This window comes from Gymnogyps californianus, chromosome 9 (genome assembly GCF_018139145.2).
Source record: "Gymnogyps californianus isolate 813 chromosome 9, ASM1813914v2, whole genome shotgun sequence".
Lineage (NCBI taxonomy): Eukaryota > Metazoa > Chordata > Aves > Accipitriformes > Cathartidae > Gymnogyps > Gymnogyps californianus.
The window spans coordinates 15,846,243-15,866,108 of record NC_059479.1 but is presented as its reverse complement, the minus strand read 5'-3'; the positions used below and the strand labels follow the sequence as shown (position 1 = coordinate 15,866,108).

At 45.6% G+C, this 19,866-nt stretch overlaps 1 protein-coding gene across 2 annotated transcripts in view; it reads right to left on the bottom strand.

The window, feature by feature from the left end:
* The window catches only part of MAMLD1 (mastermind like domain containing 1), an 85,944-nt gene extending 68,815 nt beyond the window's left edge, over positions 1–17,129 (bottom strand). For both annotated transcript variants that reach the window (XM_050901724.1, XM_050901725.1), the window contains exon 1: positions 16,965–17,129. In XM_050901724.1, coding sequence (XP_050757681.1) covers positions 16,965–17,018 — 54 coding nt within the window. In that variant the 5' untranslated portion in view covers positions 17,019–17,129. The remainder of the gene's footprint in view (positions 1–16,964) is intronic.
* Positions 17,130–19,866: the final 2,737 nt, after the last annotated feature.

The following is a 19,866-nucleotide window of genomic DNA, read 5'->3' as shown; positions in this document are numbered from 1 at the left end:
CTCATGACTACTGCTCACACCATTAAAAGTTCAAAGTCTCCCCCACCATCTCTGGCAGCGCTGTACATACCCCAAACATTTCAATTACGAGAGTCAATTTCTCAGGCTTACACACACAGCCAGAGAGATCCTCCTCAACTCCAAACTGTGTAGTTTACATTAAAAAGAGAGCGCAAGCGTGTGCTATCATCTCAGAAAATAGGTACGTTTGACAGGAACAATTTAAATTGCCATGGGCATAAACAAACACAAATGGAGAATGTTGTTTTATTTTGTTCAGAGCTCAATACATTCGCTTTGCTTAGAGATGTCTCCAGCATCCACTTCACTCGAAGTGCCCGAGTGACTCGGTTTTCAGAAACGATGGAGGCCATACTGATAAAACGGCTCGCGTTATTTCAGGAGTTTAATTTTTGTCACCCCAACTTCATGTTTATTCAATAAGAGTGCGTCATGTTCAGCATTTATCCCCTTCTTTGTTTCTAGTTACAATCTTTCCGCAACACAATTCACCTCCTGCGCGAGCAGTGCTTCCTGCTCTTCAGGGGGTCACACTATATGGTCGCTTGCACCCACCCATTTTACAACACAACACATCCCTTTCCTGCAATTTTTACTTAAGCAGACAGTTCCACTGAGTTCACAGAGGTTTTGTCCGACTGACGCCTACTTGCTCCAACCCTGAGCATCTAGGTAAAAAACCCTACCCGGTTAAATGTCCTAAAGAAAAACATGCGTGTCCTAACAAAAATATGCATTAAGATAAAAGCATTAAAATAAAGGAAGACAATGAGAATGATCAGAGCAGCACTGCCTGCGAGGAAGGAAGGAAGCTTTTAACAGCACTAAAATATAAAATTGATTTGTACACATATTTGATAAAAATCAATACAATTAGCAAGTAACTGAATACTAGAAAGGGAAATTGATTGCTCGAGGGCCCAGAGGACTCAGGGCAATCAGTCCATTCTTCTAGCTCCTCCACTCTTAATAAAAATTTACTTTTTCATAATCCTGCCTGAACTCTTTGCCCATTAATAATGCTGCTAAATAGCTCTTCTTTTAGCACTATTATTGTAGACCTGCTTGAATTACATTTAGAGGCAGTTTCGAGTGGCGTGTCCTGGCCATTTTGCTATCTGCAGCACAAACCTCCAAGCAATAGCATAAAAGAATACCAGCTAATGAACGGGAGCACAGGAACACTTGAGAAGAGCTTACAAAATTAAGTACCAAAGTTTAAATAAACGGATTACCATAGAATTGATTTGCTACATCAATTTGGTCAGCTTTTGCTGATACATCATTCCTTCCTCAAAGGAGAAGAGCCACCGTTTCGAAACAACTAATTAAACATTTTGAACCATGGCCTTACAAGGAGAGCAGGGCTGCATTTCTCTGCTCTCCTGTCTCCCTTCTCTCGCTGAGTGATTCCTCACTGCAGCGTAAAAATCGTTACTCCACGTGAAACAGGAGACTGAATTTATAGTCAAATCTAGACTAAACGAAGTGGCTTCCACAGCTGCCGTCTCTGAGCAGATTCCAGTTTCAGGCAAGGGCATCTTCTCTTCCTTCATTAAGGTGGGATTGGAGGAACTAAAATGCAATTGCTCTGCCCTGCACAGAGGGAGGGGGGCTCCCGGCTCGGCCAGCGCGGTCTCCCCAGGTGAGGATTTCCATTACAGTCAACCGGCTGTACAATCTGAGAGAGGGTGCACAACTCGTAGGCATCGACAAAGGAGGTTTCTCTTTCAAAAGGTCAGATGCCTTCTCAGATAAGAACTTTCTCAGATGTTAAGCTTTGTCCACTGACTCATCTTGATAGGAAGCTCTTTAAACCAAAAACTACCTTTGGGCCCTCAACAACTTCTCTGCCAGTCTGCAGTTCAGGGTGACACACCCTTCGCTGTTAACTAGGGCCCTGATTCTGCAATGCGCTTGAGCATACACTCAAATCAAGCTCTATGAGTAGCCCTATCCAAGGCAAAGGTAAACAAATAATTTGTCCATATTAACGAGACCACTTGCATGCTTAAAATTCAACAATATAATTTAAGCACTTTCTAGTGCATCTCCAAAGGAACATCTCAAGAAGTCATTGAGTTGAATAAAATCATGTATGCACCTCATCATATTCACCCCAGCAGAAACTCTTTTACTCCAGAAATCTCAACACATACGTATGTCTCCAATGGTCTAGCCAGACCAGTGACTAAACTGAGCCATTATATCAGCCTAAGAAAAGGTCCACGGATGCTTTGCAACTCAAGCAGCAACCTGTGGTGATGCCTCCGTAAGGGTGGATGAGAGACTGCAGTGCCAAGGGAGGAGAACAGCGCATCACTCAGCAGGGCACCAGCGTAAGTGCCGCAGGGGCAGCTGCAACATCTGCTAAGTTGCCTCACTAAATTCTTATGATGTTCTCACTCAAAAGTTTGTCCTGCTGCTTCTTCTTACAAAGAAGAGACATAAGTCTGGACACAGAAACAGAAACCAGAAATTACACAGTTTCAGCGCTGGCCGCCTTTGTAACCAAGAGCAAACTACTTTAATCTCTTTGCTTCAGTTTCCCTGCCTTTATTAATAAAGCAGAGACAGTAAAACTTATTTCACTAACTCATACATCTTTTGTGAAGATGAAATGCTTGTTCTGTGTAAAGTACTTGGAAGATGAAAGGCATCAAGTAAATATTAATCATATTCACCACACCTACCAACAGGATCTCCAGTATGCTGATTTGGATCCGTGTTTGAAGAGTCTTTCTTTGTGCAATTCAGGAACTATGCTTTCCTGGAGTAGTAGAGGTGAATTAAAGCTAATCAAGAATTCCCATGTTAATCGGCCTTCTAGCCTTCAGAAGATCGTAAGAAGGATGATGCTTCCATTTCAAAAGACAGCACAGTGCTACAGAACGAATTACATCAAACTGGCTGAAGCTCATTTACAGCATGGTCATGGAAGAAACTATAGGAGTTCATCCACCGACATTCATCTTAGAGCATACACACTTGTAAATCAGCTCCTATTCAATAATGAAATGTCGAGTGACTCATTCTTTCTACGTGTGAAAAAGCTCTCAGAGAGAACCAAAGAGTCTTTTACTTTCCCGTCTGCCTTTATAAACACTGAATTACGTCTCCTTACTTTGGAGAAGCTACAATGCTTCAGAACCAGCTGTAAAAGAGAACATTACTGTCTTACGTTGACAGAATCCAAGGCCACCTTAAGATCCCAAATTTCTGTTGAAGGAGATATGGGAAGATGGTTCATCAGCAGCTCAGCTGATCTTCTGAACCAGCTTCCCGGGCATAGCGAGGTGCACTGATCTCATGCAGACGTGCCTGCGAGGCCGGCCCGGGGAAGGCTAGCGATGCTGCTCTGGGCACTTTTGCTGTTCCATGTGGGTCAAGTGCCAGATTATTTACTTAATGTCTTAAGCAACTTCTGCAGCTCAAACTTTGCTCATGCAACCACAGCTGTCCTGCTGGCAGTAACCCGTAGGTTAGCCAGGTGAAAGCGGTCTTCACTATTTCTGCCTGAACCCATGAATTTACACGAGGACAGCAGCGCAGACATACCTTGACTTTTGTCGCAGTGTTAGCACCGGCTCAAAGCCAACCGGCACGTACCGCAGCTGCACACTGAATAGCAGTTGCGTGCTTTGGTCACCTCTTCAGTAGCTGGGCTGCCTAAGCACCGTACTCACCCAAAGAAAAATCCTGCTAACAAAATAAACCAAACCAACACATGCCCGTGATCCCAGGGCAATCAAAGGTGTGCGGCCCCGGCACTGTGCCTGCTCCCTGCCGCAGCTCTGCCTGCCTCTGAAGAGGCGACACAGGGTTAGCTCCCTGGAGCATCTCGTCACTGCTGCTAAGAGAGTCCAATCTCTCCAGCAGAGCAATCACAACAAAGGCATGAAAGCAGGAGTACAAGGAAATAAGAGTCGCAAACTTAAAAAAGAGAACGGAGATGAAGAAAAGCACCGTCTGTAAGTCAGTGTTGAAGGAGCACAGAACGAGTTTGCACACAGGAAACACTTACTGCTTGAATGGAAGCAAGGAGGTGCTGGATCTGGCGGACCAGGCACATGAGGGATCCCAGCCCTCCCGAGGTGGGCCTGGACCTGCTGTGCCTCCATCCTCCCCCCAGATACCTGCCTGGCTTCCTCAGCTCTCCCTCTGTCTCCTTGGCTTTGTCCTCCCTTCAGTCCCAGCCCGTCCCAGCCCATCCCGGCTTTCTCTCCCCTACCATTGCCTCCTCGTACTTTGGACCTCTTCACCTCTACGCCCTGAGGTCTCTGGCTCTCCATCAGCGGCTCGGGCAGCACCAGCCCGCGCAGCCGGGCCAGCCAGTGCCCCAGAGCAGCTCAGCTCGCGCCTGCAGTGCCGGTCCACCTCCTCGCCGGGATCCAGCAGTATGCATAAACAAACAAATTACGCTACAGACACAGAGCTATGCTCCAAAAGGAAATGACCACTGGATGTTATTGCTTAACCTTTCTTAATAATGAACATGTATTTCTTGCAAATATATGCCATCTAATCCCCTCGGCATTGCAAACATGTACAACAGGAGGGTAATTTAAGTTAATCAAGCCCTAAGCTCCACGCGAAGTTTAACAGTTTGCTTCACTACGTTTTGGGTAGCAGATGGCAAAGCACTCCATGGTACATTTTCTGCAGTCCTCATATAAAGGCCTATACCTGTTTCTGTTCCGGGTGTGAACGCCAACGAAGGGACATTCGCTGGACTAGCTGAAGGCTGCAAAGCAGGTGACCATTTTAAATCCTGAAATAATAGACATGTAGTTACCAATATAGATGCTCCAAAGGGAGGACTCGTGGGCAGCCAGAGTCGGTCATTTACCCACTAGTTCGCCATTACTGGCATTCTTAGACATGGTAAAATTAAAGCTACAGGCTGGCATAAGACTTCCAGTAATTAACCCGCGCCTTATCTGCACAAGTACCAACATCCAAAATCAGTTCCATGCAGGTGAGTAGTAGGGGTTTTCTTACACAACAGCACTTGACACCGTTGCTGTAGCTCGCAATATTTCTACGCACGCTGTCCTTACAACTGACTCCAGACTGTACGTAGCCTGGCACGTGGGCATCAGAAACCAGTCCGAGCGGATAATTTGGATTTCAAACTGCCTCTGTGGACAGTCACTCAAATGCTCTATTTCTGGCTAGATTTTTAGGGGCTGGGGTAGGGGGAGAGAAGAGCTGACGAGGGGAAAAAAAGAATTTGTAGATGATGTGTAGAGCCAGAACAATTTTAAAGAAACGACAATTAAGACTGCCTAAGCCAAGCTTTTTTCAGGTATTGTAGAGTGACTGGGAAGCAAGGGGGTGAGCAATAAACAGTTCAGCCTGTGACACTCAAGATTTTCACAATTTATAACCAACAGAAGACACACACTTCTCCTTCAAAACACAGAGGGCACCCCCCAGCATCCAATTAATGGTGGTGTGTACAGTGAACGTACTTACACTAATTGACTGGTCCAATAGTCATGGCTGCCCCCAAGCATTTCTGGAAGTAGCATTTCTGCAGCAGCACCATGCAGAAATGCTTCACATTTATTAACTTGTTTGGTTTTGATTGTTGGATTGGTTCCCCATTCCCAAGGCACTTAGATGTATTCTTTCAGCTTAACACTACAAAGTAATCAAATCACTCCGTTACAGCTGACAGACTGTAGGAGCCCTGAAGGGGAGGGGAGAGTGGCATCACAAGAAACATCTACATTTTCTCTTACATCTTTCACACTTGCCCTAAACTTTAGATTTGACTCATCTCTATCTCTGAAATTCAAGAATATTGAACTTTAACTGACATGGGAAGTTATTTGAAGATGCAGGACTTTCACTTGAAATTAAGGCTGATCTACCTTCTGGGATCAGGGACCAAGATTCACTTCTCATGAAGCCTGAAAAGCCCGAACGCACTCTCCTTCTGCTTCAAGTCAAACACAAGTGTTGCTGCAACCAAGAAAACATCCTTCCAACGCTATGCAAAGTTCAAATGAACCAATCCATAAATAAGAAGAGGAGATGAGATGGAGGACGAACATGCCTTTGTGCCCTTCCATCAAACGCGTAGAATAGGTAAGAACAGGAAGACAAAGGAGATGGCACAGAGAGTCAAGATTAATATGGAAATTGAGAAAAAGGGCATGCCTTTGGTTGGATTTTGACTGTATCTCTTCATACAATTTATTTTCAGCTTTATGCAATGCAACATTAGAAAATGCTTAGCACACAACCCTTGATGTGGAAGACAAAGAGAATTTTTTTGATTTAGACAAAGTTCAATGTCCTTGTCTAATGCTACCCAATGCAAAATTAGAAAGAAATTAGTGCTTGCATGGTCCTGTGTGTTTAAAAATAATTTGAATGACCCACTGCTTAAAGTATGGAAAGGGTCCTCTGTTATTAAAATCCAAACATATTTCATTTTAGACTGTACTCAAACTGACGGGGTAAAGCTTGAAGGAAATCCCCCAACAGGTTTTTTTAATCGAGAAAAACAACAAAACAAAACTTCGTGGAGCCTGTGATCAAATAATCTTACAGAGTTTGGATTTAATACAGCAACAATGTCAGGCATTTCAATGCAGTAGCATCAAAACTAGATATTTACTGCTTGGTACTGAGTAACCCTTTGAAAAGGGAGGAACACAAATTCCTTTTCAATGAGTCACCATTTGGCAGTCAGAGATCAAAACCTTTTGCCTGTATTTCTGACTGCAAGATTGTATATACTTGGGTTTTTTTTCAGTCTGTGTGACTATTTAAATCAACACAGTTAATTAAGAAAATAAGTAAGTTAAAGGAACAGGAAAAGTGAAGTCCTTAAAAGTACCTGACCATCAGCATGATCTACCGGGTTATTGAAATACCGGATGAATTCAGAAATTATTTCCATATATAAATTTGGAATTGTGAAAATTCTAGTAAGATTTAAAGTAACTAGTCAAAGCAAAATGAAATTATACTCAGTATCTATTCTGATAACCACATGAAATGAGTGTTGCATAATTATTCTTAAACTAATGAAAATGTTTACATACTAAATGTTACATACTAATGTATGGAGAAAAAGCTTCTCGTGTGTGAGTGGAACTGTGTATGACAAATGTCTTTGTAAAATATTCATTTGTTTACCTTTGCCCAAAACTTAACCTATGAAGATCTGTGACGGAGAATGAAACATTAAAATACATGCCTGAGAGCAGATGCCATTTTTGTCTTTAAAAATTTTCTTTCCCCCTATATCAAATTCTGAAGTTTCAGCAAAAAGGAAGATACTATGATGTGATGTCAGGGCGGGGCGGGGCAGGGGGTGGGTGGGTGTTTAAAATAAAAATCCACCTGCGTTGGCATTATAGGCAAAGCAAAGAAATAAAACTATCATTCACACTGAGGGGGTCTTAGAGTAAGATGTACCTGCCTTTATTTTGAATATAATTTCCAACTATGTGAAAAGTCCCTAAAGACCTCAGCTAGTAACAAGCACTTATGATTTACAAAATATTTAACTAGTTAAGGATGCTTAGTGTGAAGGTTAAGGTAAAGCACCATTATTCCCATTTTACAATGGACAAGTAAGAACCTGGGAACTATTTACTCGAAAAATTGCCTCCACTTCTGGAGGCCTGTGGGGCTACGGATATTCAGACCCTTTGAAAAAAAATCTTGACAGTTTTGAAATTAGAGTAGGCATTATTCAGGCTTGGCTTCTACCTTAGGAAATCTCCAAATTGTTATATGAAAACTCATATCCACAAAAATTAGAGCAGGGACTTACCACTCACTCCATACAGCTATCAAACAGCCATCCCATGTAACTACTGATCAGCAAAAGCATCTCCATACCTTGCTGTCAGCTCACTGAACCATCCCGTCCCTTACATCAGTTGATCTTAATTTATGTTCATTTTACTTGTAGATTGGAAGTAATTAGAGTAAATAATTACAGTAACTGGTTACAGTTTGGGAATTGAGAGAACTGAAGAAAGAATTCAGAGAAATAACCTGATCTACTACTGTAAAGAGAATCAATCATCCATCTCCTTCCATTAGTCTTTTTGGCAATCCCGTGCCACTGTTGTCACAAGCCTGGATAACGATGCCACATTAATTCTTCTTTTGAGATAGAGACTACAAGATTTGACTCCGTAACTGTGTCCTATCTGACCTTGGGGAATCTTTGGGGGAAGTTTCCCGTCAAATGCAGTTACAGTTTTTACTGAAGTAGAATTACTGAGTTGGGCCCATGCTTTACAACTCAAATGCATGACACAAAAATATACAACCAATCTTCTGCTTCCACTAGAAATAAATCGTCAGTACATAACCAATGATTTTGCAGATCCAACCCTATGTGAGAAATTACATTTTCAAAGTCATTTCAACAAGCCTGCTCAGAGGTGATGGACGTGGGGCAGAAGGAAGAGACAGCTACTACAAATTTCTTATGTAACAACAACAGTTCTTTTAACTACATTTACCTAAACTGGAGATAGGCTGCATTTCCCAATCCAAACCTTCCCAAAGGAAAAAAAATCTTTGTTGTAAATATTACAGAACACAGAACTGAAAAAGAAGAAAGTCACCCTATGTTTCATAACAGAAACAGACTCACTCCCTTCCTTCAAGACTATACACTGCTCTCAACGCAACATGAACTGCGGCATCGCTGATGTCAGTGTGAGCAGGCAGAAGAGGACATATGGCCTTTTGTACTGTTCCCAAGATGCTGCATGTTAAAAAAAAAACAACCAAAAAACACCAACCAAAAACCTTCAAAAATCATTATCCAAGCTGGAAGAAACCCAAGCCATCATAAATGTTTGTTTATTGCAATTTGGAAGATCTTTTTAGAAAAAAAAAAAAACCCTACTCTTAGACATGTAATCCTAAACCCAAATGCTAGATGGGAATCAAGCAGAAACCATGAATTATTTTGGGGAAATCATGAATTATTTTGAGGAAACTTTTGCTGCTATGCTTATTTGAGTATATCTCTGCAACTAGATATCATTTCTATTACTGTGGCTATGACTAACAAGTTAACAACTCTATTTACACTAGTACTGTTGTATCATTAGAAACAACAAGATTATGTACTTTAATTCTAATGCCAGCACAATTATTTTAACACCAAGTGTGTCAGATCTGACTCTATACCCTCTAAATTAATTTCAGAGTAGTGGCTAAATAAAATGACATACTTCTTTGTGCTTTTGTTATAACACGCTCATGTGCAGCAAACTGTGAAGAAAATGTAGTAATTAGAGGTTAAATTAATCCCTGACAGACAGGCAGCTTAGTAAAGCTGGGCCCTCTACAGAAAACATAGCATAAAGCTTGCCAGTCTTTCAGAATTAGGCACAAAGAACAGGCAAGATTGGCAAGTCCCTCACCACTGCAATCCAACCAAAGGGTAACGCTGAAAAGTTGGAGTAAGTCTTCGAGCAGCCAATACTACCAGGCAGATCTTGTGACAAATGTGATTTAGAGCTCCAAGCAATTGTTGCTGCAGCCGCTCTAACTGCCTGATCAGGATCAACCACTTGAAATTAAAGACAGCCTTTTGCACAGTAGAACAGGCTTCTAACCGCCGTATAATCAACCTCGAGATGTTAATAAAAGCGAACAATGGCATTATATTTCACAACATAACTAGAAAGTTACCTTGCTGCTTCTGATTTTAATGCAGGTAATGGATTTCATTGCCCACAACAGAGTAAATGTGCTGTGTTATTCTGAAAACAATAAATAGGTATGTCTCGGGTAGGTGTAACTCCCGAACCTGCTCGGAGTTCTGAGGCACTTAATTCTAGAGAAAAAGAAACTTCCACAGAAATGCAAAAGAAAAACAACGCAAGACAAAAGAGGCAGCCAGATCGTGTTGATGATATCCAGTAACTATTTCTTTTTTGTGCGTATCAACAGAAGTAAATGTTTTTGCCGATCTCTCTAGCTGCGGCACAACAAAAGTAGCCGGTTTTTAAATCCATGCAAATACAGCCCGTTATCAGGAGAGAAACTGAAGGGTGCCTGCTCTGTGCTGTGCAAAAAGCGCCCTGGCTTCCCTGCGCTGACAAATCCTGGCGCGGGAATTGCAGACGTACCACCGTGTCCGTCCCACTTGACTTACGCCTTACCTCCAAAGGTGGAAGGTGCAAAAAAACTGGCTTCCCCCTGGGCTAACACTGATGCCACTCAATAGATTGCCTGACATGAGGTGAAACAATAACGTAGTTAACACCCTCCCCTGCAGAGGTAATCTATATCATGTCTGCGACAGGCTAAGCCCCCAGCTGTCCCTGCCTGAACGGGAAAGCACAACAGGCACCTGCGGTTGGATCACCAGGTAAATTCAAAAGATAAAGAAAAAAGGAAAAAGCCTGTGTAACAATTAAAGTAAAAGCAAAACGGGGGGCTTGCGGAGATTGCAGATCAGTGTGGGAGTGCATTAACACCACCGGTATTTCTGTACTACCCAGATCATCAATTATTAACAAATTAGGACGTGCCTGATGGGGTACTTATGTAACGCTTCTTTATCAATAAAACTGCCAAGTCCCTTGCAGGGAAAAGCAGAATAGGTTTCAACAAGTCATAATACAACACCTCCCTTTCAACAGGGCACGACGATGAATTCAGGTTTCCCCCTCCTCAGCCCGGCCACCCATTCCCAAAGAGCAATTTTGGTCAGTCCGGCAGCCCCCGCTTGCAGCCCGGGGAGCACCCCAGCATCCCCTGAGCAGCAGCCCTTTAATCAGGTCAGCGCTTATCAATGGCTCATTGTAGTGATAAGGCAGCGCTCGGAGTAAAGGGCCATACGAAATCCTGCATCCCCCTGCATCTCCCATGCCTGGGCCCCGCTGGCACTTCACTGGCCCCACGGAAACAGCCACCGGCCGCGCGCTCCCTGGGCACAGCCTATATCCCCCAGCCAGTCCAACTGGCTGGGCTGCGTGGTAGGGAGGGGAGGAAGGAAACCCACAACTCTTGCCCCTGCTCTACCCTTCGGGCACAACTGTTCCTCCACAGGCGCAAAGGGCCAGCTAAAATGCAGCCTGCAGAGACAATATCCTTCGCTCTGCTTTGTTTCCATTTCACTTCCTCCAACAGGCGAGAGTGAGCAGGGTGGGGGGCACATAATAATCCCCCTTCCCTACTCAAGGGCCTGATCCTTGAGCCCTTAATTCTAGGATCAAATCTGAGTCTCATCTACTATAAAATGAAAAAGGACTGCTAGGCTGGGCCTTGACAGGAGAAAGACTGGTATACTCTCCTACCGCCCGGCCTAACAAACACCTTTCAGTTCATCCGAGATGCACACCAAAGTAAACAGCTCTGAAAAGAGCTACTGCAACTTGCAAGTAAATGCTGCACAAAATAAGTATTTTCCTCTTGAAGGAAAGTAATGACTTAGTAATACACTTTCTTCCGTTTAAAAAAAGAAAATTATTATCAGTGAGGAGGCTTCCCAAGAGGAATAAAGACTCTTCATAGCTCATTTGCATTTGCTAGTTATCCCTCTCTGACTGCATCGCTCTCTGGTAGCGCAACTGGTGACTTGGAAAACGATGGAGTCATATCCCAAGAGCCATGAGCCCTGCTTACGCTGTCACCCTGAGATATACTTTCATTTTGCACAGAGCTAACAGGCCGGTCCATAGCAACTGCAATGAAAAATATCTACCAGAAGACAAGGACATAAAGTGAAACCTTTAACTGACAAAGACTTCAATTTTCTGTGCAAAGCGCTAGCAGTAATAATAAAGAACACGGGAAGGAGACCGTGATGCAAGCACAGACTGTTTTGCAAAGTTTCCCTTCAGCTGCTGGCAGCCCTGAAATGGGTTACAGAAAGTTAAAACTGTGTTATTGATCACTGCCTATTCTGCAGGGATTTTTTTTTTTTTAAAATAAAACAGCATTGTTCTTTTGCTATTTTCACTTAAAACAATACTCCAGTATCTTCCAATATCCGGTCCAATCTGAAACAACACTAATGAGGGTAGTACTAAACGCCTAAACAGTTTCTTCACATATTTGTTAAGCAGTTGCCTTTTCGAGTGCACCCCTTTTATGGGTGCACGAACCAAAACCTACTGTGAGTACACAACGGTATCGTGCACATTTGGCATTTTACAGCAATGCTCTGAAGTTCCCCTTCAAAATTACTGGCAAGGAAGGAAGTTCTGCATAATTTTAGCACTCAACATCTGAAAAAATTAGAACAGTCCCAACTGTTCTTTGAGATGTATAAAAGAACAGTTGAAAAACTTACAGTTGACTGGTGCTACCTAGGTTACCCGTCAATGGCATTGAAACTGGTATATTATTAAGAGAGGTGTATGATGGGAATTGGTTTATTGTGCTGATCCATAGTAACCAACTCCTGTTCGTCCATCATTTATCTCTCTCACCAGCGACATATGGGTTTGTCTATTCACACTCTCAGCATTCTCTCTGCTCCAACAAACAGTCAGCCTTTTCTGCTGGGATAAGGAGATTTTTTAGTTACATCCATTATGTGCGTATCAACATTTATGGCAGGAAGATAATTGCCAAAGAGCTCAGGGGGATAAAAGCTCCCTCTTTATAACACAACCCCCCTTAAAAAATCAATATTGATATAAAACAGTTCAACGCAAAGCCTTGGTGTGTCTTCTGCTTCCTTCAGTTCAAAATACTTTTTTTTTTTTTTTTTTTTTAACATAGCAAGTCAAACTGGAACATCAGGTAGAAAGCCTTCGTAATGAGTTACACTACTGCTCTTCCCATAGAGGAAAAAATAGCAGTGTACAATATTAATTGTGCCTTAAAGAAGTGAGTGGCAAACGTGTCAGATATAAAGAGGGTTCCTTGGAGAGGCGCCAGCGTCATTTAAACTGATCTAGCTATCTTTATTTGGAGACCATACCAATTACTAATGAATCGTAACTTCTAGTCACCTTCGCCTAAATGTTGAAAAATGCTGACACTCAGAAACAGCCAGCACAAGGGAACAATGAAAACCTGGGGATCCTGCCTTTTTCCCTATTTAAGGAGCTCAGACAACCTTCTAGTACTCCATCCCCCAGTTTGGATAAATCCATTTGTCACAGCTTCTGCAAGATTTACTTCACTTTCCCATGGCTACGTACTCATAAAAGTTATTTTAAGGCGACTTTCATCAGAGTAGCAAGTAACACAGAACATTTATTGATTAAATGACTGGGAACCAGTGAGTTGCACTGTACTTAACCTACAGGACGACTCAGGGACTTTACTTACTGTTATCCTTGCCCTTGTGTTACCTTCTGCCTTCCTAACTTTTGTCTCTCTCATGAAGCCAGTTCCTAGGTCGATCCTTGTCCTACACTTGCATCCAGGCAGGTTAGCGACCATTTAGGTCAGGGCAAGAGTGTCAGCCTGATACCTTGGATCATGAACTCTTGCAGTAAATCTTCCTGTATGTTCAGAAAGCATCTAGCACAATAGCTCCCTAATCCCATTTTAAATCTCTGAATGCTACCACATTGTAACATTTGTAACAAGGTCAGTAAAAAACCAAAACCAAACACATTGTATTTATAAAACACTTCTACCTGTGTAACAGGAAGCCATACAAAAGAATTTAATAAAATATAACTGCCTCCTGTAATTACTAATCCTCCCCAAAACCCTTTAACAACTACCTTAGCTTTAAAAAAATCCAAGAGACTTTGCAGGTTCGAACTACTTAGTTACAAGGGACTAAAAGTGAAGCCCTGTCAATATTTGCTTTTCTGATTCTGAAGTATTAGTTAAAAGGATTAAAAATAAAGATGAAAAACCTCAAGTTAAAAAAAAACCCTCTGAAAATAAAAAGCTAAATTAAATTTGAGCTGCTCAATTCTAAACATTAAACAGCTTTTCACTCACTCAAGAGGAGCTGTTAACTGCATGTTACCTGCCTTACAATATATACTATTTGTTTTTTATCCCTGAGCAACAGACTATTTCCTGGTTGAGTTTAAAAACTCAGTGACGTTCCAATTTCAACCCACACATGTGTGTCACTGTCAACGTCAGTGGCAGGAAAACATTAGAAGTCACCCCTTGCTAACGCTTTCCTAACATGGAATTTCCTTGTATCTCGCTCCCTCAGCCCACCTCCTCCCTTCAGCTGAGAGCATCTTTCCCAAATTGCCTTTTTTTTTTTTTTTTCCCTTTCCAAACATATGGCAGGGAGAGAGAACTGAAAATGGTCAGTGCCAGAACTGGATCGCTGCTTTTTTAGGTGCTAGCGTATAACTTACTCAAACTGCTCTTGCCTGCCTTTAACTTGGAGAGCGCGGCCGTAGGCAAGCAGCCCCCCGTGCGAGGGAGCTTCTCCCACCGGTGCGTATGTTTGTCTCCCGAGCATCTGGCACACCCCCCCCCCCCCCCCCCCTTATTAGTGCCTACCCCCGCTGTTATTCTACTTGCAGTCAGCTTCTCACACGGTAATACACAAAAGTATGTTCCAGCGGGTAGCCCGGTTTGGGGGTGGCGGGGAAAAGCCGCTACCGGCGCAGAGGGGGGCGCAAGGCCCCCGCTTCTCCGGGGGATGCCCGTGCGCCTGCCGCCGAGCCGGGGGCGGGAGGGGGGGGGCCGAGCCGATCAGCTGCCCGGGGCGGAGGCGGGGGGCAGCAAACAGCTGCTGGGTCCGGCAGGTTCAAGGCCGTTCCGGCTCCCTCTCTCCTGGAGGCACCATATGGTCCATCTCGCACATCAGCAGCTTTATTTCCCCATCAGCTCGGCCCAGAGGGGGAGCTCCGGGAGGGGCAGCCCCCCTCTGCCCCCCCCCAGCCCCTAGGGGCACGGGCATTAGGCATTACCCGGGGATTACAGGGCTAAGCAGGGAAACACTCACATTATATAACAGGGGGAGTATTTCGCCCCTCCCGGTGCTCCCCCCCCCCCCCCCCCCTCCGCCCCCAAGCCGGGGCGGCCGCACGGCAGCGGGAGGCGGCTGGAGCGGCGGCGGGGGGAGCCCGGCGCCTCCGCCCCCGGCTCGGGGAAGGGGCCAGACGCAGTTAATCTCCCCGCTGGCGGGTCGGGGGAGCGCAGCGGGGGAGGGACTGCGGGCCTCCCCCCCCCCCCCCTTCCCGGTGCCGGAGGAGGAGGCGGCAGGCTCTTCGTGCAGCGCCCGTGCCAAGGAGGCTCCCTACAAGCGGCCGGTGCCCGAGAGGCTGATCTCCTCCCGACGGGAAGAGGCGAGGCGATCCCGCGTCCGCCCGCTGCAGCGGGGAAACTGCCCAGCCGATCGCGTCGGGCAGCGGCCGCGGCTCCGCGGCGCCTCCCGGCCCCCGCTCCCGCTCCCCAGCCCCGGGCTCCGCCGCCGCCGCCTCTCCCCCGCCGCCCTGCCGGGAGCACCGTGGAAAACAAAAGCGGCCTTTTAATTTATTGTTCCGGGGGGGGGGGGAAGGGGGGGGGGGCGGTGTGAAAGGAAACCAAAGCCCGTTTTCTTCCAAGAAACGGCCGTTCTCCCCGGGATCCCTCCGAGTCACCCTGGTGACAACCCCCCGCCAGCGAAACCCGAACAAAAGCCGCGGTGCCCTCGGCCCCGCCGCTCCCCCGGGCCGAGCAACAGGCCGGGGAAGGCGGCGGAGGAGGGACCGGGAGGAGGGATCGCCTATCGACTGGGGGAGAGGGGCAGCCCCTGCCTTAGGAGGAGACGTGGGACCGAGTCAGCGAGCGCCTTGTTTACCCTGCAATTGCTCTAAACCTCGATCTTAATCACAGGATGAGAAACCAAAACAGTTTAAATCGTGAGTCAGCATGCATTTTATTTCAAATACACGTATAGTCTCGGCAAGAGTGGCAAACACGCCGCGTTTGCACCATCTCCCTCACTTTTGGGCTATTCCCGTTTCGAGAAACGCGCACACACACACACGCAACCTCGCCAAAAGGCAGGCTGAACGCTGGGCTCCACACTCTTTTCAGGAATAACCGAGGGCTCCTTCTGGGCTCGGCGGAGCCTTTTGTTCAAAATCCTGCCTATATAACGCGCGCTTCAGACTCCCAAAATAACCAGGCACGCCGCTGCCAACACAAATACCAGGAGTTATTTAAAAAAAAAAAAAAAAAATAACAACACGGACCAACACTAGCCTCTCTACGTGTGACACCTTCCCGGAGGAGTCCCCTTGCGATGAGGGGTTATCCTTCCCTGCCCGTTTGCTCTAAGTTTAAATGAAAATCCCCCAGCGCCGGGCTGAGCCAGCCTGGCCGCACGGCTGTGTTTACACAGGGATACCACCGGCTTGCGGCGCTGGGCGCACCGGCGCTTCCCTCATCCCGCTCGCCCCCGGGCCGCCGGCGTTTCACCCCGGCCGAGACCGGCAGCATCCACCGCCGCTTCCCCGCGCGTCGCCACACGAGCAACGACACGAAAACCCACGGAGCGTCCCCCGCCGCTGCCGGGCCGCGGACGGGGCTCGCCGGCGTGCCTGCCCCCTCCCCGCCGGCCCCGGGCGCTGCCCGCCCGCCCGCCCGCCCCGTCGCCCGGAGCCGGCCTCTCTCCGCCGCCACGCACCGGCTGCCCCGCTGCCGTGCCGGAGACCGCGCCGCCCCGGAGATCACCTTGTTCACCACCATTTTAAAGCCCAGGGACCCCCTCCCTCCCGCCGCAAGCGATAGCCTCCCTCCTCTCCCCGGACTGACATCAGCTCTCACCCCAAGTTTCTGGTTTCTTCTCTTTCAAAGCCCCGGCGCAGCCCCCCAAACCCCAACCAGCCGGGCGCAGCCAGCACAAGGTGGGCACTTTCTTCAGCCGCGTCTGCAAACTTTACAACCCCGGCTGAGAGCGGCTCCGGCTGCAGCCGCGCCGAGTCCGGGCGAGCAACTATTCCGAGGGCGTTTAAGTCCTTTTAAATCAACTCCTACTTTTCCAGTCCATATCGATTTCAAATGCTACTTACTGGAATATGTGGCTCCATGCGTGGTGCTTCTACCCGCTGGGAAACCAGCAGCATCTTGGACTGGGGATCAACCGGCTTTTAGATCCACTTTGGCTGTATTTAGCAAAACCCAGCACCGCAAAGGACTCTCAGACTGTTTTCTCCTTTTAGGTTCCAGACAAGTTCATCCTGGCGTTGCAGTTTGCTAATGATTCACTGTCTGTCTCAATCTGCTCACTACATTTCCATCAACCCACAGCTTCCTCACTTAGAAGGTGGAGTTTGTGGGGTTTAAGTTACTGATAGGCATATCTAAGTGCTGTGTCACTCAAAGAGGAGGAGACACACACACACACTCTCACACACACATACACACACACTCTCACACACGCACGAACGGCTCCAGACTTAAAGGGGAAGTAACACTTTCTTTTTAGAAACTGGAAACCTCACAGATCCAAGGATTTTATTTTTTTTTCTTCTGTGCATCAAGGCGAAAATCATGCAGCCTATGGACAGTATTCTAACACGCAAAAAGCTGCCTAGCATGTTTAGCACCTTCTTTCTAGAGCTTCAAGTTCATTTAGTACAAAAGTAGGGTAGCTCAGAAAGATACTGGCAATTAATGGATTTTTTTTTTTCCAAATCAAAGTGTACAAATCACTGAAAAGACAGCCCGAGGCACAAAGTGTAAAGGTTTGAGTTGCTCTTAAAAAGTGTAGTTTCCTGTCTCTGTGCCATTACGATACAATATTCAGCGCTCTTAACACTCATAAAAGGGTTAAACTCATCTCACACAGGTGAACCCAGGTTACCAAGAAGGAAACAGTGGAGTTGTTTCATTTTCACCCTTTGTGCTATGTACATGTATTTCTGAAGACAGATACAATTCTGAATAGAGAGCTCCCATAAAACCGTGCACTTCTCATATGACTATAAATGTGCTTGTTACAAGCTGCAATCTCTGAATATTAATTTTGACAGACCATCAACTGAAAGCTGAGAACCTATTCAGACCTCCTCTTGGGTTGTGCAGAAAGGACTGGGAAGAGCAAGCTGCAGGCAGCTAGGAGAGTACACTGGGTCCACAAATAATTGCTGGTATAATTTAATTTCATTACCTTGCTAAATCAGTACGACTGTCACTCCTGTCCTGATACACTGGAGATGCTAGAAATCCTGTCCCGGCACACTGACTCAATGAATGAGATGCGGAAGACAGTACCATTTCTAATAAAATGTTTAATTTTTTTAATCATTCCTAAAATAGTAATATGAGTAAATTATGCTCTATAAAATTAAGAAGAAAGTTATTTGAATAAAACTCAGTTACTGTGGCCAAATACATACAGGTGGAGCCAAAACCTGGCCTCACTTTCCTGAAAGTTTTCTACACAGCAATCATCTTCAGCTTGCAGTTAACTTACAGACCAAACCCATCTTTGTACCCCAAGTTAATAAATATCAGGAATATCAGTTCATCAACAGAGAAAAATTTGTTTTCACCTTTGCTGAAGCCTCTAGCTTTCCTGTGACTGCTGTAACAACGGGCCCACTCCTCTGAGCAGTATTTGTGTTACTTCAGTTTCGATTGGAAGTTTATCAGTTTGCTTTTCTAATGAATTTGCCTTCTATATTATTTAAAATTACTTCAACGTATTTTGTCTATTGAAAAGAAGAAGCACACAAATAATAAACTTGTGTGGGTGTGAGCACCCTGAATTCTACAGACTCTGACGGCCAGATCTCAAAAGGTTTCGGTGTCTAAGGGGAGGCGTATTGACACTTGATGTTTGGGTTTGGTGGCCTGTCCAGATTGAATCTACAACCCTGCCTGACATGCTGGGGCTCAAACACACCATTAGGGCATCAGCATGGGATCTAAAAGAGCCAACATGCTCAGCGGGAGTCACCTAAAATGAGCAAGCTCAGTGGAGACATGCGTTCATCATGCATGAATTAAGCTCCACCTGCAAGGAGGTGCCGCTGTCTGCCCAGTATGCAATGTCTGGAACCCTCCCCTGAAGGTATACGTGTGTGTGTAAGGGCTCCCATCTCTCTGCCTGGAGTTTTTTGGACTAAAATATGCATGTATGAAACGTGTGGGACACACAGGGCTTCCTACATTCTGTGGATATACTGGACCTACTGACAACACCACGCTCAGATGACGAATGCATGGTAGGTCCATGTTAGTTTTTCCGTGCAGCACCTACAGCGCACACTAGTCATTTGTCCAGAAGTTTTGGACAAACCATGTCATTCATGACTCTTGTCAGACATCTGAAGTTCCTGACAAATGGCAAAAGTCCTAAGGACTGTCGTTTGCTTTGTTCACTTCATAAAACTAGGCCGAAGGACTTCCCCAAAAGGAAGACGACATGAGTAGGGTGTATAGGAGTCCTGCCTGTACCTGCTCATGCAGCAGGAATGATGCTGCTGTCTTTAGTTGTCAAGGGGATCTGCTTGCCAGAGAGTGGTTTGTGTTCTCCTCTGTAAGGTGGGATACGCTCTCAGCTGGAAATCAAATTGAGACAAGTACTTTTATGAGTTGGTTAGTCCACAACAGAATTGTGGCAACATTTTCTATTTTTGAACCTACTGGCTCAAGCTGCACAAGGTCGGAGGTCTGGATTTCACTCTGGCAGCCCGGTGCTAAGTGTCCCCACACTGCCAAGCATGGTGCTCTGGACTGATCAGGTGAAGCTGTAAGGTAAGTGCTGGGATGCTCAACAGTGTCACAAGAAGAACAGGTTTGGGGGTACACGGAAGCCTAATTCCAGCCAGTGTGAGCATTTAACAAAAAAGTAACACCCTTGCAGAGATCACTGACTTTCAGCGATGGGTAATGGCTAAGCAGGGGATTTCAGGGTGGCAATTTTAGTCTTTGGTGATTAAATTATGAGCCCTTTCTTTAGGCATA